The 23,170-nt window shown below is 44.6% G+C and overlaps 1 protein-coding gene across 2 annotated transcripts in view; it reads left to right on the forward strand.

Annotated features, from left to right (window-relative positions):
• PTGFRN (prostaglandin F2 receptor inhibitor) overlaps positions 1 to 22,883 on the forward strand; it is a 77,401-nt gene extending 54,518 nt beyond the window's left edge. For both annotated transcript variants that reach the window (XM_057720258.1, XM_057720249.1), the window contains exons 5-9: positions 705 to 1,130; positions 4,080 to 4,499; positions 13,187 to 13,294; positions 17,568 to 17,873; positions 19,376 to 22,883. In XM_057720258.1, coding sequence (XP_057576241.1) covers positions 705 to 1,130; positions 4,080 to 4,499; positions 13,187 to 13,294; positions 17,568 to 17,873; positions 19,376 to 19,542 — 1,427 coding nt within the window. In that variant the 3' untranslated portion in view covers positions 19,543 to 22,883. The remainder of the gene's footprint in view (positions 1 to 704; positions 1,131 to 4,079; positions 4,500 to 13,186; positions 13,295 to 17,567; positions 17,874 to 19,375) is intronic.
• The last annotated feature ends 287 nt before the right edge of the window (positions 22,884 to 23,170 follow it).

Here is a 23,170-nt window from a genome sequence, read left to right on the forward strand (position 1 = left end):
GAAGTAGGATGGTCATAGTGAGTGGGCTTTACTAGAGCCAGGATCACAGGGAGCTGCCTTCCACGCTGGCAGAACTGAATGGGAGAGTTACGTGTGTCAGTGAAAAAAATACCGTGTGGGGAGTTTGAGGATGGCCGTACACGAGAGGAATGATGACCCAATGGCCTTGCCTTTGGGGCAAAGCCAAGGATGGCAAGAACCCGAGCCACAGTGGGTTGACTGGCCTCAAGAGCTAGAATGCACTCTGAGATTGGGTTTTCCAGTGCTATTCCTGTGGGGGCTTTGGAGGTCTCTGGGCACTGCTTGGCATGCCAGAGAACATCTTGGTAGAGCATGGACACCAAGCTTCCTAAGAGATTCTTCTCAGAAGACTCCAGCCTCCTGGGGAGACAGCAGACCCCCCCCTCTGGAAAGATCAAGACTCTGATTGGGGACTTTTGGCTTCTGGCCTTGGGAGGTTTTCTTGTAGGAGGGGGTAGTGGGGGCAGCATGGTGCAAGTTTTGCAATAACAAACTCTCAGAGGATCCTTCCCAGACAATGTAAAAGCTTCCGTTTCTATCACTGTACCTAACAGAATGGACATTAAGAGTGTCAGGATAAGAACAGTACTTTTCTTGTTCCTTTTGCTAATTCTTGGTAAACTGCTCTGATTTGATTTTTTCTTTTCTTTTTTTTTAAATCCTGGCCCCTCTGTCTTGTTCAGAACCAGAGTATCAGGTGTACCTGAATGCTTCTAGGGTCCCTGAGTTCTCAGATGACCTCACGGAGCTGGAATGCCGGATAGTGGACACGAAGAGCGTGGAGGCGGGCGTCCGTTTCACGGTGTCCTGGTACTACAGGGTGAACCGCCGCAGTGATGACGTGGTGACCAGCGAACTCCTTGCAGTCATGAACGGCGACTGGACGCTGAAGTACGGAGAGAGGAGCAAGCAACGGGCCCAGGATGGAGACTTCATTTTTTCTAAGGAGCGTACGGACACGTTCAATTTCCGAATCCAAAGGACTACAGAGGAAGACAGGGGCAATTATTACTGTGTTGTGTCTGCCTGGACCAAACAGCGTAACAACAGCTGGGTGAAGAGCAAGGATGTCTTCTCCAAACCCGTCAGCATATTTTGGGCATCAGAAGGTAGGTACTCTCTTCTTGTTCATGAACTTTTTTTGTTTTGTTTTGGCTTAAGTCAACCTACTCTGCATTTCCAGATGTACAGTCACCCTGCAGGTTTCCATTTACACTAGGGATCCAAGAAATGCAAACTCAAGTGACGGCTCCTCTTATTCTCAGCGTGAACCCCTTTACAATGATGACTCTGAGAAGGTAGGTCCTAACGAGAGGGCTGGGACCTGGTCGCTGGTGGAAGAGCATCTTGTAGGAGCTCCCAGGGAGCTTGGGAAAAGCCGTCGACACTGTTGCTGCACTGGGTGGTCTTAAGCCAGACTTCGCACAGGCCTTTGGGGGTGATTCTTGTCCACGAGTTCCCACTGGACACGGGCGCCAGAGGGAGTGGGCCTCCCCAGGCCACTGCGCCTGCCCCTGAGCGGTCAGTCACCCATTCAGAGAGACAGTTCTTAGGAAGTGCTGACAAGAACTTAAGGGAAACAGTTATTTCTTTGCTGCCTCTTCTCCGGAATGTTCAGAGCACTGTGTGCCTTGGGACATCAGAGTCATCAAGTCTTTTACCCCTGGTCTAGTCCATCACTACAGGAAGGCCAGACCTCCTGGGTCCTCCTTCATGTCCCGGATGTGAAGCAGCGTCCGGCCCTCCACACACTTCTGTTGCCTCATCGCCATGCCTCTGAAATCTCCAAACAGGGCCCTCTAGAACTTGGTAGAATCTCCTGCTTCCTGACCTCATCTCTGAATATCCCTTTCTCTTCCTCACAGTAAACTTGACCCAGCTTGCTCTCCCAGAGGACACCATACTCCCTGGAGCCTTCCTGAGTGTTGGTGTTTTCCTCCTACAGTGTAACCCCGCCTACATGGGGCATGTGCCCTCCTCATCCCTCACTGCAGCCTCCAGGCTCTTTTCCCTCCTCCCTAAAAACATCCAGCTTCAGATCTCCTGTTACAAGATTTTCCACCTCCTCTCACTGCCATCACCTGTCCACCCCTGGTCCTCCTCATGTAGTCTTTGAAGATGCTCAGTTTTGTCTCGCAGCCCCTCTCTCCAGTTCTCCTCCTGTCTGGCTAGCTTCACTATCCATGTAGGTGCTGGGTCACATGTGGCTGCACATTGGAATCACCCAAGGAGCTTTAAAAAAATACTGATGCTTGAGTCCCACAAGAGATTCTGTCTTAATTGGCCTGAGGTTATGTGCAGGCTGGGCACTGGAATTTTCAGATGCTCCCAAGATGGTTCCCAGGTGCGTCTAAGATTGAGAAGGCGTTCATTCTCAGTCCCCTGTCCTCCTCTCTAAGCATCATATCATCAGGACCTTTGTCCTGTTTTGGTTATTCACTCCCCAGCTCACACCCTGCACTGGACATCTCACTTCTGATGACTGACAACCCTCCGTACTCTCGATTCCAAGCAGCCTGTCTTCTAAACACATCTGTCTCTCTGGATGACTCCCATTGTTTTCCCCGGCCTATTAACATGCTGTTAGATCTCTCGTTGTGGGTTTTTTTGGTTTTGTTTTTATTAAAGCTAAACTAATCTTGATCTCTCTTCCCCCTCCATCTTTCTGTTCCCCACACCCCTTTCCCACTCGTTTCTGTTTCTTTCCTCTGATAGCCAAAGGATTTGATTTGTTTGTCCTCAGTATCTCCGTTTTCTCTCCTCCTAGTCTCTAATCTGCTCTAACCTGGCTTTTGCCCAGCTGCTCGTGTTAAGATGACTAGTGATTGACATATTGCAAAGTCCAGTTGTTAGTCACCTTACTTGACTTAGCAGGATTTAACACAGATGATCATTCCCTCTTCTTGGAAATATTAATACTTTGGTTTTTCCTTGGCTTATGGGACACTACCCTCTCTGGGCTTTTCTCCAACCTCATAGGTCTTCTTCTCAGCCTCCTTTGCTGGTTTCTGTTCATTTCCCTGACCCTCAAACATTAGATGCCTGAGGACATAGTCCTTGGACTTTTTTTCAGTTTAACCTTTGGTGATCTCTTCTAATCTCACAAATTTAAACTCCAAGAAAGAATGTGAATGGCTTCGTGGAACCTCAGGAATTAGTGATTCTGGAGAAACCCTATACCATACATGTTCTCCTGATAGGTTTGGTGGAACAACTATTCCCAAAATAACCCCAACATAAAAATTTTGTTCTGTAACTGGATGGGTTATAGAATTATCTCATTAAAGAATAAAAGGATGTGTTTAATTCATTTATCCATCCATTCAACAAATACTTAAGTACCTTCCAAGTGCCTGGCATTGAGCTGTCATAATATAGATGGATTCTAATGTGTGTATGCTTAGGGATTATTTTTTTTTGATGGAGAGTCAGGGAGTCACACACTTAAACTTTAAGTTAGTACCCCTGGACACTGGTTCAAAATGTTAAAACAACATCTCTGTGGAAATGACTAGATCTACAAGTGTATGCTCCAGTCACTTTAGGAATAATCGTTCTATAATGTTACCATCATATGATGAAACAGCGAGAGAACCCATTTCTCCCTTGCTCTGCCCTTTCAAGCAGGCTGGTTAAGCTAAGGGTACTTTCTCTGCAGCCAGAGAGGCAAATGGCATCCCCTAGAGCCGCATCTTCCCCTGTTCACTAGAAGCGAGTTCTCCCTCACATCCTTGGGGGCACCAGTAGCTTCCCAGATCCTTGCTCTGGGTGAAACTTGTCAAGGACTTGAACATCCTTAAAAGCAAATTCTCACCCATCGATCCCCTGTTCCCTCACACCCGCTAAATCGAATCAGACTGCTCTGCCTCCTCCAGCGTGGTGGTTTTCAGCTTGTTGACTCACACACGTGATTTCCGTTCTAAATTTGCAGGTTTTCGTAAATGCTACTGTGTGGCAATTTGCAAATAAATTCCTATTTCCTTGATATTGTGCTTTCAGATGCATATCCACGTGGCTAATCCTGTTAGAAATCACATCTTTCTGGTACTTCATTGCAGATTCCGTGCTTGTGGTGAAGGCGAGGCAGCCCAAGCCTTTCTTCGCTGCCGGAAATACATTTGAGATGACTTGCAAAGTGTCTTCCAAAAACATTAAGTCGCCACGCTACTCTGTTCTCATCACGGCTGAGAAGCCTGTTGGGGACCTCTCCAGTCCCAACGAAACCAAGTACATCATCTCCCTGGACCAGGATTCTGTAGTGAAGCTGGAGAACTGGACAGATGCATCGCGGGTGGATGGTGTTGTATTAGAGAAAGTGCAGGAAGATGAATTTCGCTATCGAATGTACCAGACTCAAGTCTCGGATGCGGGGCTGTACCGCTGCATGGTGACAGCCTGGTCTCCTGTCAGGGGCAGCCTGTGGCGAGAAGCAGCAACCAGTCTCTCCAATCCTATTGAGATAGACTTCCAGACCTCAGGTGAGCAGGGGACCCTGTTGAATCATAGATTGAGCTGGAAGAGACCCTAGGGTTTTGATCTGATGGCTTCATTTTTTTTAACAGCTTAATTGAGATATAATTCACATGCCATACAATTTACCCTTTTAAATATATGGTTCAGTGGTTTTCAGTATATTCGCAGAATTGTGCAACCATCACCACAATCAATTGTAGAATATTTTCATTACAGCCAATAGAAACCTGCACCCTTAGCTGACACCCTTTAATTCTTCTCCCCACCCTCTCCCCAAGCTCCTACCCCCTGGCAACCACTAATTTCCTTTCTGTCTCTATAAACTTGCTTATTCTGGACATAAATGGGATGTTTCACATAAATGGGATGTAATATGTAACCTTTGTGTCTGGCTTCATTCCTTTTAGCATAGTGTTTTCAAGAGTCATTTATGCAACATGTTGTTTTTGTTGTTTTTTTTAAATTTAATTTTAATTTTTTTCATATATATGTAAGTATATATATTTAATGTTAGAGAGTTGCAGCCTTTTATTTAGTACCCAGAGAATGCCAGTAATTTAACACAATATCTTGATAAATGTAGCTCACAGAGTTTTAGCAAGAACAAAAATAAATGTAATTTCTGTGTCATCTTTGACGTGTTGTAAATTCAAAATGCTAGCTGTTTTTTTAAGCAGCACTGTGAGAGAAAAAGCACTGTAAAATGCAATCCTGGATTTGGTCTTACATGAAAAATGTAGTACAATGAAAACTTTAATGTCAGAAGGCACAGTGCTTTGAAGAAAACATTTATAAAATAAATGAGATATAAACTCCATAATGTAGTCTGAAAAAGAAAATATAATTATCTGAATATTGGGGTCCTTTTCTTTCTTTTTTTGTATGTTTCTTTACTTATTTTTTATTTATTGGCTGCGTTGGGTCTTCGTTGCTGCGTGTGGACTTTCTGTGGTTTCGGAGAGCGGGGGCAACTCTCCACTGCAGTGTGTGGGCTTCTTATTGTGGTGGCTTCTCTTGTTGCGGAGCATGGGCTCTAGGTGCGTGGGCTTCAGTAGTTGCAGTGCGTTGGCTCAGTAGTTGTGGCACACGGGCTTAGTTGCTCCAAGGCATGTGGGATCTTCCCAGATCAGGGCTCGAACCCGTGTCCCCTGCATTGGCAGGTGGATTCTTAACCACTGCACCACCAGGGAAGCCCAGAGACCTTTTCTTTCAGTTGCAGCTTTTAAGTTTTTAAGTACCTGTGAATCACATTTATACACAGTTCTTACTTAATGCCATTTTGTCTTGAGAAGTGCAAAAAAATGAGAGTAAATATCATATTTTCTATATTGGAAAATGAGTTTAGGAATCCCAAAGTGCTTGGGAGGTGTTGGCAAAAAAATTTTTTTCTTTTTTTTGTGGTGGATATAGCTAACTGCTCTTTCTGCATAAACCTATGTAACTCACAACTACACATACTGATTGTTTTTTAAAAAATCAAACAGAAAAACCACATATCTCCTTCTTTTTATACTGTAGCATTTAATGCAAAATAAATTCTCATTAGCATTTCATTGTTACGACTGAATAATATTCCATTGTGTGGGTACACCACATTTTGTTTATGCATTCATCAGCTAATGGATATTTGAGTGTTTCCAGTTCTTTACTATTATGAATAATGCTGCTTGTGCACCAATTTTTGTGTGAACATACTACCCTCATTTTGACCTTCATTTTTTAAGATAGGTCAGCTGGCACACACCTATATCAAATCCTTCAGGGAACATGGTGGAGTATAAAGAGAAGAGGGAACTAAGCCTCTCAATTTAAGAGGGGTTAAATAACTTGCCAAGAGTTGAAGATTCAAAGCTAAGACCCAAGTCTTATCCAGCCCGTGACTTTCACTCTTTGAGATCCCTAGGACTGAATGTGATGAGTACTGTTTTTGGCCCAGCTTATCAGAGCAGTATTTCCATACAGGGGATTAGTATCCCAGCCTTATAGGATATGCTTCACCTTGCTTTTGGACTAGAAAAAGATTTCCAATTAGTCAAGTCTCCAGAGCGGTGGTGGTGTGGGTGAATATATCCGTCAACCTGCTTTGTTATTAGTGATGTTCGTCTGTGGGAGGGTTAGTTAAAATGAGCATTTTGGTATCCATTCCAAACGATTTTATCTTTGGTAAGTAAGATGTTTTTATAAGGCAGAAAGGTCCACTTTTTTTAAATTTATTTATTTATTTGGTTGCATCTTAGTTGTGACACGCGGGCGCCTCAGTTGCGGCTCTAAGGCTCCATAGTTTTGGCTTGTTGGCTCCTTAGTTTGAGCACATGGGTTCCCTAGCTGTGGCATGTGAACTCTTAGTTGTGGCATGCATATGAGATCTAGTTTCCTGACCAGGGATCGAACCCAGGCCCCCTGCATTGGGAGCATGGAGTCTTAACCACTGTGCCACCAGGGAAGCCCCACTTTTTTTTTAATAGAATACATACATATTCTTAAATGGAAATGTTTCTTATTCATCTGTGTAATTCATTAAGCTCCTTTGACAAGTCTGTGTGTGTATGTGTGTTTCAACAGGTAGATGATTTAAGAGTTTTTGATTCCCAATCTTATTTAGAATATCAAGGTGAAGGATCATCACTTTTGAGTTTAATACTGAATGTTTTTACTAAATCTACCCTGGGTTCCAGTTAGCAGTTTCTGAATTTGTAAATTCATACTGATCTGTAAAGATTCAGGTATTAATTGAATCAGTATAATGAATGCAAGATATTTGTCGAATTTAATTATTACCATTTATATTAAAGGTAAACTAGAGCTTAGTAAAGTTTGTTTTCTATTAATATTATTTTGTATTATTATAACTTTTTATAGTATATAATGAGATAACCTCTGGTACCTAATAATCCCTTAACCTTTAGATTAATAAAGAGTAAATATTGATTTAAAGCCTTAGATTTGGAAAGAGCCAAGAAAACACAAGCTTCTTTTATTGTGCATCTGCTTGTTTTCTGATAATAGCTGTATTGAGATATCGTTAACATACCATAAAATCCACCCATTTAAAGTGTCAATTCAGTGGTTTTTAGTATATTCACAGATAAATATTGTATAACCATCACTAGTATCTAATTCTAGAACTTTTTATTCACTCCAAGAAAGCAGACTCTGTACCCATTAGTAATCACTCCCATCTCTCTACCCATAGCCCCTGACAGCCCCTAAATCTACTTTCTATCTCTGTAGATTTGCCTTTTTGGACATTTCATATGATTTGAAGCATATATGTGTGCTTTTATAACTGGCTTCTTTTGCTTAGCATAATGTTTTCCAGGTCATGTATCAATATTTTATTCCTTTTTATGGCTGAATAATATTCCAATTTAAGGATATACCACATTCTGTTTAGCTGTTCATCAGTTGATGGACCTTTAGATTGTTTCCACCTTTTGGCAATTATGAATAATACTATGCTGACATAAACATTAGTGTCCAGGTTTTTGTGTGGACATAAACTTTTCATTTCTCACCTAGGACTCATGCTGGATCATATGGTAGGTCTCTTTAATTCTTTGCGGGATGGCCAAATTGTTTTCCAAAGCAGCTGCACCATTTTACATTCCCACCAGCAATGTGTAAGCGTTCCAGTTTCTCCACATTCTCACTAGTTAGTTATTGTTTTTCTCCATCATTTTTATTATAGCCAACCTCGTGGATGTAAAGTAGTATTTCATAGTGGCTTTAATTTTCATTTCCTTAATGACTATTGACGTTGAGTAGCTTTTCTTATAGTTATTGGTCTTATAGTGTGTATCTTCTCTGGAGAAAAGTCTGTTCAAACCATTTGCCCATTTTAAAATTGATTTGTCTTTTTATTTTTGGGTGGTAGAGCTTTTCATAGTTTGAATACAAAAGTCCCTTAATAAAATATGTGATTTGAAAATATCTTCTCCTTCTCTGTAAGTAGTCTTTTCACTTTCTTAATTGTGTCCTTTGAAGCACCCATTTTAAATTTTGACGAAGTCCACTTTGTCTGTGTTTTGTTTTTGTTGCTTGTGTTTTTGGTGTCCCATCTAAGAAACCATCGCCTCATCCAAGATTATGAAGATTTACACCTATGGTTTCTTCTAAGAGTTTTACAGTTTTAGCTCTTACATTTTAGGGCTGTGGTCCATTTTGAGTTAATTTTTGTGTGTGGTGTGAAGGAGGGATTCAGCTTTATTCTTCTGCATGTGCATACCTATTTGTCCTGGCACCATTTGTTGAAAAGTCTGTTCTTTCCCCCGTGGACTTGTCTTGGTACACTTGTCAAAATCATTTAACCACAAATATAAGGGTTTATTTTTGGACTCTCAGTTCTATTCTGTTGATCCTTATGTCTTTTCCTATACCAGAACCACAGTGTTTGATTGCTGTAGCTTTCTAGTAAGTTTTGAAGTCAGTGTGAGCCTTCCAGCTTTGTTCTTTTACAAGATTGTTTTGGCTCTTCTGGGTCCCTCGCATTTCCAGATGAACTTTAGGATCAGTTCATTAATTTCTGCAGAAAAGACAGCTGGGACTTTGATAGGGATTGCGTCAAATCTGTAGATCAGTTTGGAGAGGATTACTGTTTAACAATGTTGTTTTCTAATCCACGAACATGAGATGTCTTTCCATTTATTTGGGTCTTTTAAAATTTCTGTCAGTGGTGTTTTTAGTTTTCAATGTACAAATGTTGAACTTCTTTCATTAAATTTATCTTAGGTATTTTATTCTTTTTGATGCTATTGTAAATTAATTGCTTTCCTAATTTGCTTTTCAGTTTATTCATTGCAAGTGTATAGAAACACAACCGACTTTTATGAATTGATCTTGTGCCCTGCGACCTTGCTGAACTTGTTTATTAGTTGTGATAGTTTTTTGCTGTTGTTGACTACTTAGGCTTTTTAAATATAGGATCATGTCATCTAATACAAATAGAGATAGTTTTATTTCTTCTATTCACTTTTACTAAATACCTTCTAATTATTTTTTTTGTCTAATTGCCCCGGCTAGAATCTAGTACAGTGTTGAGTAGTAGTGGCACAAGTGGACATCCTTGTCTTGTTCCTCATCTTAGGGAGAGCTTTCTGCATTAAGAATCTTTCACCCTTAAGTATCATGGTAGCTGTGGGTTTTTCACAGATGCCAAATATTGAGCTGAGGAGGTTTTCTTTCATTCCTCCTTTGTTGTGTTTTTATCATGATGAAGTGTTGGGTGTTGTCACATGCTTTTTCTTTGACTGTTGAGATTCAGATGGCTGTGATTTTTGTCCTTTATTTGTGTATCTGTTTTATTGTCTATAGGATTTTATTCCAATTTGTTTTCCATTTGTTATTTGATGTTTCTTTAAAACTGTTTTGAGAAAGAGGGGAGACATAAAATCTTCTGTATGTATTTCTAGGTGAGGAATGGGCATTGAATCTATTTCTCAGTTCTTTAAATCTCAGCATAACAGATAAAATCACTGTAGTTTACAGGTTGAATAGACTGCCTAAGGTGTTTGCTTTATTTAATCCATGGAGTTGTCATAGTCAGTTCACCATTTAATTAAGAGGAACTGCCATCAAATCCAACACCCAGCACAATGCCATGGCCCTGAAACCTCCAAGAAAACATTGACGTGATGCTGAAGAGCCTTTATTTCCTAAAAATCAGCAGCACACCCACCATAGTAACAAAGAGGTCCTTCCTGGTATCCACCTTTCTGTCCTCTATTTTCAGGACACTTGCCTCTTGGTATGAGGGCTGTGTTCCCCAAGGGGTCCTACTGAGTTGTAAATTCTACTGATTCAAAGTATCAGGAGGAATAATACAGTTTAAGTGTGATGATGTGAAGGATTTTGGCCTTTTAAAAGAACGGTAATGAAGTTTTTTTCCTTAATAGAGAAATTTGAAAATATAGTAACATACAAGGAAGAATCACCCATAATCTTACCAGAGGCTGTTAATTGGTGGTATACATCTTCTTAGAATTTTTTCCTTGCATGTTTTCTTCATGACTTTGAAATCAGGCTGTATATGCAGTTTTATGACCTGTATCCCCCTACCCCCTACCCCCACCCCCACCTTTAACATTATAAGATAAGCATTTTCCATGTTATAAAAAACTCTAGGTAAATACCAACTCTAATGACTACACCTGCTAGAATTTGGTTACCCATTATCCTATTGATGGCCATGCAGATGGTCTGCAGTTTTGGCTTTCACAGAAATACTGTGGTTTACAGCCTTTTTTTAGGGTCTAGAGTTGGAGCATGGTTTGTGTCAATGTTTTTGTTTAAAAGCTAAGTGGTCCGTGTACTCTGCAGACTAGGGATCCGGGGGACATGTAGTGACTCTGGTTGTTCACTTAAATTATCTGTGCCGTAGTCTGTCATCTGTGAAGTTAACCAGACACATCCCCTCACAAAAACAGCATTACCGCAGAAATTGACCATAATAAAAATATTTCTAAGCCTGGGATAACGACCCACATTAACAGTGAGTTGTTGATTTCGTTTGAAGGAAATCCACTGCTGTGAATAGCTCACAGTGCAGGCCTTCTCCCTGGTCCTTGTCTGCCTGCTGAGCATGGCACAAATGCTCTGTTGTTCCCACGGCCACGAGGGGAAATGAGAGCTGTGACTTGTGACCTAGAAGGCATTTTGGATTTTCTTTGGGAATATAAAGAAAAGAAAGTGAAATTTGTCCAAATTAGGTAAGGAAATTTGTCCAAATAAGGTAAAGGAAATACGTCCACATTCCTTTGCTGTTTCAAATTAAGTAAATAGGAACCTAAGTCCATTATGAAGATGTTCTTGTGTTTTATTATCTGTGTTCTCTTAGAAGGGGCCTGGACACTTTAAGAAAGCCCCATAGTATAGTTCTATTTATAACCGTGAAATTTCTAGTCAGAGAGAAAAAATGCAGTCCCCATTGCTCACCACGGGTGCTGCTAACCTGTCCTCACAGATGACCATATATGGCATGAAGTTCCCCCCAGTCATGACCACTGAGCCAACTCAGAGCAACTGGCTTAATTCTTTCCCACCTCCCTGCTATAAACAGTAAATCCAGAGTGGTAATCACCTGAAGGAACCGTGGCTGAGCCGAGTTAATTGAAGGACGTGATGCACAGAAGTAGGTGAATTTCCTTGTCCTTTTTGCTTTCATCCCATTCCCCATGTCCTGGGACTGCCATTCTGTTACGTTCTCTGCCCCCTAGACTGAATCTGAGCGCTCAGCAGAACCTGCCCAGGGCTGCCTAATGCCTCGAGGTTTCCATGTTCTACAACCATCCTTCACCTTCTCCCAGCAAAACACAGATTACCCACGGACTCTGTGTTAGGAGAGCCATGTGATGAATTCATGTTACTACTCATGTTGAAATGAAAATATAGCCTTTTCAGTTCTTTGCCTCATTGATTCACATGCCCTTTTACTCTCTTTGTCAGTCATTTCTTTTGGATGTGAAAACAAAAAGTACCTTTTCCTTTCTGGTAATCTGATTGTAAAGGTAGTTACACCTGTGCTCTTAGCTTCTAATGAGTTTCAGAATCAGTGTCCAGGGCCATCTATCTTTGCTTTCCAGAAAACCCAAGGGAAATCCTGTAGCATTGGTATTCTGGAATCTTCTTCAGGTCTGCCTATTCCTAGATATTAGGAATTCAGATAAGGTAAATATTAAGCTCTTAGGATCAGGTTGGCTTAAAGCTATGTAATGCTGTCACCTAAAAGTAAGCTGTAAAGGGGTTAAAAACAAAGAAGGCAGTACCTAGCCCCTCTCTCTGCCTAAGGAGGGGATTGGAGCTGCAGATTTCTTCGCTACAAGGCATACCTTTTTTTTTTTTTTTAATTTAGTAAGTCATTTATTTGTGCCTAGTAATGAGATAGCACAATAATAATTATGCCTACAGTCAAATGACTCCATGGTAAATATTAACTTCTAGCCCTAAATTCCTTTTACTTTATCCTTCATATTTTCTTTCTCATACATATGTTCATTACCTTACAACTTACAAACTTGGAACAACTCTGTCTTGCAGTGAGTCAATGATACCATGGTTTGTGTAGAAACATCTTCTGGCCTTTGGAAGAAGGAAAGGGGGTCTTTTATAAAAGTAAACTGGGTATTGAGGGAGAGTTCCAGAAAAGTATGCAAGACAAATCGTATCTGGGTAGTTTTTAAAAAGGAGTTTCCACGCTGCCTCAGTTTCCCACAGCAGAATGGAATTGTCTTCAGTGCTCCCACCATACTTTATAGAAATGCCGTCACTGTTGGCATGCCCGTCTCCTTACTGGATTTCAGCCTCTTAATAGCAGGGCCCGTCGCCAGCACCCAGTACAGTGGGGCTGTTCGCTCTGTCAGGACCAAAAGTGTCCCTGATGTCATCCTGAGCCCTCTGACCTCTGAGCCACTCTGGCCTGGAAATGAACCGTGTGCAGCCAGAAACAACCCAGGCTGTACCAGGATGGGAGGTGGGGGGTGGCCTTCAGATGAGACCATGGTTGTAACCTTAAGATGAATCTCATGTGCTTAATGCATGTCTCTCTGAATACAAAGAAAACCACCTTAGAACACCTATTTTGTGAATTTTACCCCAGTTCCAAGGAAGGGGAGCCCACATTTACATGCCCGTTCACACACCAAGAACGGGATTTAAACAGTGTGAAAGAGGATCATGAGGTGGTATTGCTTTCTTCCAGGTCCTATATTTAATGCGTCTGTGCACTCCGACACACCATCCGTCATCCGGGGAGATCTCATCAAACTGTTTTGTATCATCACTGTCGAAGGAGCAGCCCTGGACCCAGGTACTTCTCTCCATCCTTCCCCCTTCCCCGTAATGCTTTCTGTAAGTGTTTCTCATACCATCCCCACTATGTTACACAGATGTGGAGGTCAGGGACTGGATTGGTTGTTTATTCCCAAACTGTCTAGCCTGGCAGTATTCAGTAGGTGTTTAATAAGGACTTGTTAAACAGATGTAACTATCTGTTCAATGATTTGGAAACACAGCCAGGCATTTGAATCTGAGTTCTTAGGGTGATCTAGTGGCCACTTTGGGGGCTGATTCAGGGTGATTTGCAACCCAGTGGCCGAGTCCAGCTCCCTTCCTTTTTGTCTTTCATTCATTCCTTTAGCTATTTATTGAACTCCTATAAACAGGTGTTGTTCTAGTGCTGGGAATAGAGGAGTGATCAAAACACTCCACGTCTGCCCTCATGGAGCCTGCAACTTAATTAAGGAGACAGACAAGAAAGAAATCACCATGTCATGTAACATCAGATAGCGATTTAACACTGAAAAAAATACAGAGCAGAGTAAATGAGTAGCAGGTAACCACGGGGTGCTACTGTAAATTCTTAGGAAATCTTTGTAAATCTTTTCTTTGCAGAAAATATTAGCGCTGCCAACAGGATACCTAACAGTTGTGGGCCAGCAGCCTTACACCTTTTCTGCTTGGCCCTGTTAGTTCCAGGCACTGTTCTCACTCTCAGACCCTCGGGGTTTGAAAGAACATTAAATGCACACAGGTGTGTCTCTGTTGCTGAGCAGGACCGTACTCATCTCTGCCTTCTCCTAAAGAGCCTGTGGAGACCCTGACTCACTGCCTGGGGGCTGCCCATGCCCTGACCTTGGGCGTCTTTGTACTGCCCACCCCATCACAAGCAGAGCCGTGGCCTTGCACAGATTTGCACCTCGAAAAGGTCAAACTATGCAGAGTTCTCTGTGCAGAGATCACTGGACATGTGGCCCTGGGGTGGAAACTGGAAGCAGATCTCCGTTTTGTGTTAAGGGCAGGCTGTCAGTGAAGTGAGTGTGGGCTGTAGTGGATCTGGCGTGACCAAGAGAAGAGGGACCTGGGTCACTGCCCCCCAAGGTCTGGCTTCTGCAGGGCCTCCATTGAAGGTTTAGGTGTGGCTAGTTCAGGGTCAGCAAACCTTTTCTGTAAAGGACCCAGGTAGGAACTATTTTAGGCTCTGTGGGCCAGATGATCTCTGCAGCAGCTACTCTACTCTGCAGTTGTAGAGTGAAAGCCGAAAGCCGCCGAAGAGAGTAATGTAAACAAATGGGCCTGGCTGCGTTCCAGTGAAACTTTATTTATAAAAACAGGTGGTGGGCTGGATTGGACCTGCAAGCTGTAGTTTACTGACCCCTGGACGAGTTGATTGATACCAAAATTGACTCTCGCAGGGAACCCAAACATGGTTGAGCTTTAGAGGAGGAAAAAGGAGAAAGGTTCGTGGAAGATGTAAGAAAAGGAAAAGAAAGAAACCCATCCAAAACAACAGAGGGGTCAGCTCTGTCCTGGGAGTTAGGAAGGAGGAGCCTAGGTCTTGAATGAGCTGCCTGCCACTCCTGTGGAGACTGCCAGGAAGGGGTCGGGGCGAGGAGATCCTTTTCAAAAGTTGGATAATGTAATACCATTTTTACCCTTACAGCTCGTTTATAAAAAATTTTTTTTAAATTTAAAAAGCTCATTTATAGAGATATACAAAAATAAATCATTTAAATGCTCTTAGTAAATTAATGGGTCACCAGTTGTACCTTTAATATAAGTCTTTTCCTCCAGTGTAATTACAAAAGCTATAGGTAGCTGTTATCTTGCAGATCACAATTTTCCAGAACTTTGCACTCTTGGACTGCATGAGTGGGAGATTCTGAATAATTAAACACAAGTCGTAATTTCGTTTTTCCTCATGCATCCTATGGGCTGTGGAGGAGTTCTCTTCTGGAAAGGACATGTGGCCCAAGCAGGCCGAGTGCCGAGGTAGGGGGAGGGGCAGGGGTAGATCACGGCCTTTTAGAGGCGGGCGTCTTAGGTCAGGTTCCCGAGAAGCAAAGCCTGAGACAAGCGTGCGAGTGATTAATTGAAGATGTGCCCTCAGGAGGAAACTATGAGGGAGTGAGGGAATCAGGAAAGAGCAGGGGAAGAAGCCAGGCGAAGATCTTCAAAACAAGTCTAACTCTCTATGGGGAGCTCCAGAGCAGGGGTTGTACCACAGAGTGTGACCTCCCTGAGCCAAGGGACCCGCCCTCCCAATTAGTCATTGTCCACAGTGAATGGCTGAGGAGGGGCGTGGCTCTCCAGGAGGCGGCTTCTGTCAGCTAAGGCCAGTCCTCCGGAGAAGGGAAGGGTACGGGTGTGAGAGCTTAGCAGCCAGAACCTGCGGCAGTTGGGGGCCCGGTGCTCCAGCTGGTCGGGGCAGGGCACCAGGAGTGTCTGCTGCAGGCGGCAGTGCCCTTCCTGTCACAGCATCTCTTCGGACAGAGCGTGTATGTTGAACTGTGGCGAGAAGGATGTTCATGGCGGCCAACGTTTACTGACTCCTTCCCACATTCCAGGTGCTGTTCTAAGCATTTTATAAAGCTCACTAACTGTGTGTGCTATTGTAACTTCCTTGAAGTTACGTGACTCACCCAGGTCACATGGCTAAACAAGAGCCGGTGCTGGGATTCTAGCTCCGGTAGCCTGACCCTGCAGCCTGGCCGCCACACTGTGAAGGCTCGGCAGGACTGGGCTTAGAGTCTGGGCACAGGTAATGGGGACACAGCAGTGACTCTGCCGTCAGCAAAGCACCTGGTGCCTGCAGGTGACAGCAGCACTGAGCTAGTGTTCACCTAGGACCTGGGAGTGATCCACTCTGCCCAGGCACTGTGAGGGTGTGAGGACGGTGACCGCACTCCCTCTGTCCCCAGGGAGTTGGTCCTTTTGGCAAGAGATGATCTACACGCTGGGAACAATCAAATGTTATGCTCAAGTGCCACAGTGAGTCGATGGGGAGGAGAAATGATGTTTTGGTGCATCAGGGTAGAGGGCTGAGATCACATATGTAGTGTTGAGATTTGCCTGTGGCCCTTAACATTTTTAGAGTAAGCTGAATAGAAATTATCATTTGAATAATTTTGTCGAAATTCTTGCTTTGGGGGAATTCCCTGGTGGTCCAGTGGTTGGGACTCTGTGCTTCCACTGCAGGGTTCAATCCCTGGGTGGGGAACTAACATCCTGCAAGCTGCTTGGGGTGGCCAAAGAAAGAAAGAAACAAATTCTTGCTTTTAGTTTTGCTTACATTCTTTTTTAATATGTAAGCATCTGAATATAATTTATTTGCTTTATAATGTGCTTTTTGAGGTTATTCGTGTATTTTTACTAAATGGGTGTTACTTTTTGTTTAACGAAAATTGCATTACTTAACATTTGTATAGAAAGCCTTGTCAAGCAAATTGAAGATAGAGCAGTGCTTGTGGCCTCCCAGTCCCTTCTTGCCTGCGGGGTGACTCTCAGACCTGACACAGCTGGTATCGCTTGGTAACAGTCAGAAGAAGAGGTCACGGGCATAGGATGTGCGCTCTGTTTCCACGTTCTATGAGAATTACCACTTGTGCCAAAGTGGTCTTTCTTTATGGCCATATTCATGTATTTGAAGTTGTTAGAACCTTAATTTTGCAGAGTGCTTCACGATTCAGCAGTGACACTCTCTGGGACTGTTAGTGTGTTCAATTTTCTCAGCTTGACATTTTTCTCTTCTTGTTTTGAACTTAAGCACTTCAGGGGGAAGAAAATCACAGTGAACAATAAAATCTAAACTGTTTCCAACTCTCCATTTTCTACGATTCACTTTATGTCCGTGTTGTTCCTTACGACTTTAGTGTCCTTCCAGTCTTGGGTTCTTCTGCCTGAAGTGCCAGAGCACTCTGCTTTCTCTGGGAGACAGAGCGTTCGATGTCACTGTATACCAGCTTTACATCCCGTGTTCTCTGGAGGAGACAAGTTTGGGGCTGTGCTCCTTCAGCTGGGTGGTGGCAGTGGCATGGTTAAGAGGGTGGATTCTGGAGCTGGACTCCTGGGTTAAGCCATAAGCTCTGTGACCTCCTGGCTGTGTGACCTCAAACCAGCTATTTGGTCCTGCCATAGAGCAGGAAGTGTGACAGTACCTTCCTCATGGGGTTGTTGAGAGGATGTGGGGAGACCTAAGGCATGTAGAGCCGTGCTGACCCACAGTCAGGTTTCACACATGTTAGCCGTACTTGGTACTTCTGCCCATGGCACTGACCCCAGGGTTTTGGCTTGGTCACCCATAGATGACATGGCCTTTGATGTGTCCTGGTTTGCGGTGCACTCCTTCGGACTGGACAAGGCTCCCGTCCTCCTGTCATCCCTGGATCGGAAGGGAATTGTGACCACAGCCCAGAGGGACTGGAAGAGCGGCCTCAGCCTGGAGCGCGTGAGCATGATGGAATTCTTGCTGCAAGTGCATGGCTCCGAGGATCAGGACTTTGGCAACTACTACTGTTCTGTGACTCCGTGGGTGAAGTCGCCCACAGGTTCCTGGCAGAAGGAGGCAGAGATGCAGTCCAAGCCCATCTTTATAACTGTGAAGATGGATGGTAAGAATGACACACAAATAACGCTCTTGGTGTTTGGGGAATGTCTTCTCTCCACGCTCTGCTGCCGCTGACTGCATCCAGGTTCCCACCCTTTGAGGAATGTGCCTGCTTTCTCTCTAGCCTGGCCTGGGCCTGTACCCAGAAAGAGCACACACAGCCCTTGCTGTTTTCCAAGCTTTGGTCTCATGTGTGCCAGAGGCACCATTGGGAAATGATTTTTAAGACTTACTGGAAAGATTTTCGATGCTTTCTATAAATTCTGTACACACCGACTGTGTGTCCTAGGGTTTGCTGTGTCCTAGGGTTGGCATGGATTCTGCCAGGCAGGAGCAGAGAACAGATCGAGAGAGTGGGTCCAGGTCTCCAAAGGGGGCTCTGAGTGGGTTCCTGCCCCTCTTGCCCTCCTGTTGGTTCTGCTTCTTGGTAAAGGGGGCCTCCTGGAGACCTCCTGGCCTTGTCTGCCCACACTGACCACCACGGTCAGCCTAACTAAGTGGTCAGAGGGCCCCCTCCCCACCCCTCTGCTCCCTGGCCTCTCAGAGTGGGGGCAGTTGTTCTTGGTTCATGAGAAATATGTCTTGTCTGCAAAAAGTGTCAGAGTAAAAAGTGTCAGAGTAAACGTTCATTCAGAACACTCATGGAGAGAATTCAAGTCCAGGTGCCTCCAAGGATTAAATAGGCGCCTTTGGGTGTGCTCCCCTGGTGATGTGTCAGTTGGGCGGAGGCTGGAATTGGAACCCCAGCTCTTCCACAGATGAGATGACTTCGCCTTTCTAATCCTTTGTTTCCTCTCTTCTTAAATGGGATAATAATCTCTCATGGGGCTGTTGTGTTAAATGTCAGGCAAGTAACGGCAGTGCCAGCCTCCACCCAAGGCGTGCTGGTACTTTGGGGGACGGGGGGATGTGGGATTTGAGTGTGTGGGATCTAAACAGTGTTCACGCATTCCTGCAACTTAGTCATTTATACCATATTTGCCTCTTAGAAATGTCTTGCTTGAAGTCACTCCATATGAAAACCCAGATTTACTAAACAAGTGGGGAGTGATTATTCACTTTGCTAGATAATTTACTATAGTGTTACTTAAAATAGCTCCCCTAGTACACTTCAGTTATCTGATGCATAGAATTGATTTCTGTACGGTTTTTTTAAGGATGCATCTGCTGCCGAATGTGTGGTGCCCTTATACTGACTTTTAAAAATCAATTTCCTGCCAAAACCCTAAAAAGCAAGTTGACATTCAAAGACATTGAAGGAGATTTTTTTTTCTGGCTTCCCCCCTTGTTCCTGCACAGGATCGGGTGGGGAGACATTTGCTTATTTTGGGGGCACTTTTGAGCTGCTCTCGGTCTCCAGCACCGTGCTAGGTGCTGGGTGCAGGATGCCTGAGGTCAGATCCCTGGGGGAGACCCCGTGGCGGCGGTAGAGAGGGGAGGCGGTCGTCTTCGCCGAGGCCCTCCTCGCATCGCTAACCCGTTCCCTCTCTGGTCTCTCCCTCCCAGTGCTGAACGCCTTCAAGTACCCGCTGCTGATCGGTGTCGGCCTGTCCACGGTCATCGGGCTCCTGTCCTGCCTCATCGGGTACTGCAGCTCCCACTGGTGCTGTAAGAAGGAGGTCCAGGAGACCAGGCGGGAGCGCCGCCGGCTCATGTCCATGGAGATGGACTAGCCGGTGTCGGGAAAGGCCGGGACAGAGGGACGGTCGAGGAGCAGTTTGGGCGAGAAGAGGACAGTGATCTTTTAACGTGACGTGTGTTACACTCAAAACCAGTCCTCTCTAATCTCAGGTGGGACTCGGCGCTCTCTCTTTTCCGCATGTCAGGCTCTGAGCGCGGACACGGTTACCAGCACACAGCTCTTCTTCCCACGGCACTTTCTGATAGAACAATCGAGTGTGTGTTTTCCCGACGGCGGCTTTTTAATGTTAACCTCTGTCTAATTTTTTTCTCCTACTGGTTTGTAGATCTCTGACTTGTGTGTGTTTCTACCTTTTGTTTCGAGGGGTTGCGGTGAGGAAGGGGTGAAGGGGTGAGGGCGTTCAGAGTTCTTTGTCCCGCGTGAGAACGGAACGGCCGGCGTGAGAACGGAACGGCCCGCGTGAGAGCTGGCGTCTGCTTCCGCTTCCGGGTCGGAGGCACGTGTTGGGAGAGCCGCTAAAGGCGACCCTTTACCCCGGCCGAGGGACGACACAGACCAGTGCAGAAGGGTAATTTGTGGCTTTTACTACCCTCCCCCACCCCCTATTTTCAGGGGGTTTAGACCGCATTTGAAATCTAAACCTGCAGTCCGTGACTTCTTATCGAGCCCAGATGCGTTTTGTTCTCTTTGGGTTTTTTGCCTTTCTAACCCCCTTTTCCATTTCTATCCCATCTGCTTTATGTGAGAGTGCTGAAACGGCCCTGGAATCGAGAATTTGGCTCTCCACCAAGCACCTTATCTTGCCACCTTAGCCTTAAGAATGAGTATTGAAGAAAAATGCACAGCCACCTCTGTCCAGGGCAGTAAGAAGGCCTGCGAGGAGGAGGAGGCTGGGGACAAGGAAAGGATCAGACCGTCACTCCCGTAGTTCGGAGGCCACCGTGCCTCAGGGGGACCCGGGGATTACGGAAGGGGGATCCTGGGAGTTAGATTTCTGCAGAGGATCAGTGGTTCAGGCAGAAGAAGCCACCTCTATTCCCTGTCCGGCCCTTTGTGAGAGGCAGAGGCCTTGTGGGTCTGCAGGGGAACCACGGACACCCCACGTCCTTCACGGGCTGCTTGGGCTCTTTAACGTGGAGGCGAATTGCTGCTTGCAAGACTGACTTCACGGAATCAGAAATTACCTAGAAGAACCGTGCATTTTCTATGACCTTTACAGTCCTTCCAGTCTTTAAAAAATCCCCTGCAGGGGGTTAGTGAGAAAGGGTATACTTTGTGGTATGTTTGCCCTCCTATTAGGAACACAAAGGAAACCCGGCAATTTATTGCCACGTGACTAGCCTACCAAGTAGATCCGAGAGCGGTCCCTTTTGCCCGCTCGTTCGTACCGGAAGTAGGACAGTAGACCCAAAGAGATCTTCCGCTCCCTGAAGTGCCTCGCCCCTGCACAGCGCTGGCCTTTTGGAAGCATCCCAGTAGGGTTCCCCGAGGCTCACTGGTGACTCACGCCCAACATTGCAATCCTCTGTGCTTTTATCTTGGCTCTGAAGGATCTCATACTGCTCTGTCTTCTGAAGGGGAAAAAAAGATTCGTTTGTTTTGAGCAATAAAGTAATACAAAATGATGGCCATTCATGTGCAGCTCTTTGTCACAGTGGGCCGGATGAGCCAGACTCTTCGCAGCTCGCCATTCTCCCCTCCACTTCCCTCACCCTGTTGCCCACGATGCGTTCTGCACTTATCACCAAGTCACCCCTAGGGGGTAGATTTCCACCAAATGTTTCCTTTTGGTTTGTCCACTGAAGGGGACTGCTCCTGTGATGGAAACTAGATTCTGCACTAATGGTAGCAGCACAGATGAATCCTAGGCCTAGTATCTGTGGTGGGAAGATGGGCAGCAGGTCTGCCCCACCAGAGCATGAGTGATTAGAGGAGGGGGAGGAGGCCTTGACAGCACTAGATTTGGGGATTTCCTACATGCTGTTTACTAACTGTGCTATTTCAGAGGAGGTGGGTCACAGGTGATTGTGCAAACAGGAAATAGAAACAGGTGCTGTGTTAGGAACAGCCAGTGCCCTTTGAGCCCTTGTTGTTATCATGCCTCCTAAAAGAAAATTCAGGATTGTTGTAGTACAGGCCCTTGGTAGGAGGAAATGGTACTTGGCTTTGGATGTGACCAGGTGGCCCCAGGTGTATGTAAAACCACACATGGGTCACAGCAGACACTCGGTGGTAGTAAAGGTGCTCACACACTGTACCTTTTCCTTTCAAACTGCTGTCGCAGTTCAAAGCTGGGGCTGTTAAGACATTGACCACCCCCCAGCCCCACCCTCTGTCCACTGGGCTAGTACAAAGTGGGGAGAAATCCCAGGGTGTTGTACCAAGGACCTCCTTCCTTCCAGGGGCATAAACGTGGCTAGAATGTGTGTCCTGTTCAAAGTGTGAGATGTACTTTTTTGTTGTACCAAGTAGGGCCCCTCACTAAGTGCTTTTCTGGAAGAGGTTCCTGCCAGAAGCACTGGTCTGAATGGAAGGACCCAGCCACGATTCACACGGGTGAAGTTGCACTGCTTGACACAAAGAAACTTGATAAAAAGTTTGGCTTTTTTTTTTCTAATCATAAAAATATTCCCAGAAAGAGCCTAAGCTGTGTTCAGCTAGAAGCCTCAAAATTACTTTCAATTGTTTACTTTATAATGTTTACATACACTTTCCACTTTTTTAAAAAAAGAAAATGCAAGCTCTGACTTTTTAACAACTTTTCAGATCTTTCATGGGACGATGGAACTCTTGACTCACCAACTGGATTTAAATCTTGATTTAGAAATGTATTTATTTGTGTGTTTTCTGCCCTCCTATCCATGGCTTTCCCTAAGATCCTGGTAAAGGTGGCCCCTCCTGCCCAGACCCTTGTCTGTTTTCCCTGGTGGCTCTTGCTTCTTGCTTTGCAGACTGCCTGCAGCCATGATTTTGTCACTGACATCTGTGAGCCAAAGACTGAGCCTCTTTAGCAGGAAATAATAAGCAATACTACACAACTTGCTACTTTCAGAAAACATTTTTTTAGCTTCACCGATGACAACAGAGGAAGAAGGGAACTGGGATTTGGGTAAGTTCTCCTCCGCTGTTTGACCAAATTCTCAGTGATAAATATTGCGTGCAGATCACTAGGAGAAAAAAGTTGACTGACTTTCTTTTGTAGTGTGGCGCTTACGGATCTGCCGAATTTTACATAGACAAAGAAAGGGTCTTGTGTATTTTTGTCCATATCCAATGTTATATGAACTAATTGTATTGTTTTATACTGTGACCACAAAATATTATGCAATGCACCATTTGTTTTTTATTTCATTAAAGGAAGTTTAATTTAAATTGAAGTTGTGTGAGGAACTTGATCTCGGCCTCTTGTTACCCTTTCATCTCCTCCGCATGAGGGATTGTGGCTGAATTCCAGTTGCAACTCGAGCACCTTTTGATCTCTTGGAGTCCTACGAAAGCGTTGTAGATTTTCACCAAAGATAAAAGAAGAAATGGATTTAACAGGATCAATATTGAGATTCTCACCCAGCGGAAAGGCGAGGGCTAGGATCCTGTTGCTGATGGACGGTCTCGCGGTCTTTCTGTGAATTCTCATGACCTTCTAGGACTCCTGTCAGGAA

Source organism: Hippopotamus amphibius, chromosome 1, assembly GCF_030028045.1.
Source record: "Hippopotamus amphibius kiboko isolate mHipAmp2 chromosome 1, mHipAmp2.hap2, whole genome shotgun sequence".
NCBI classification, from domain to species: domain Eukaryota; kingdom Metazoa; phylum Chordata; class Mammalia; order Artiodactyla; family Hippopotamidae; genus Hippopotamus; species Hippopotamus amphibius.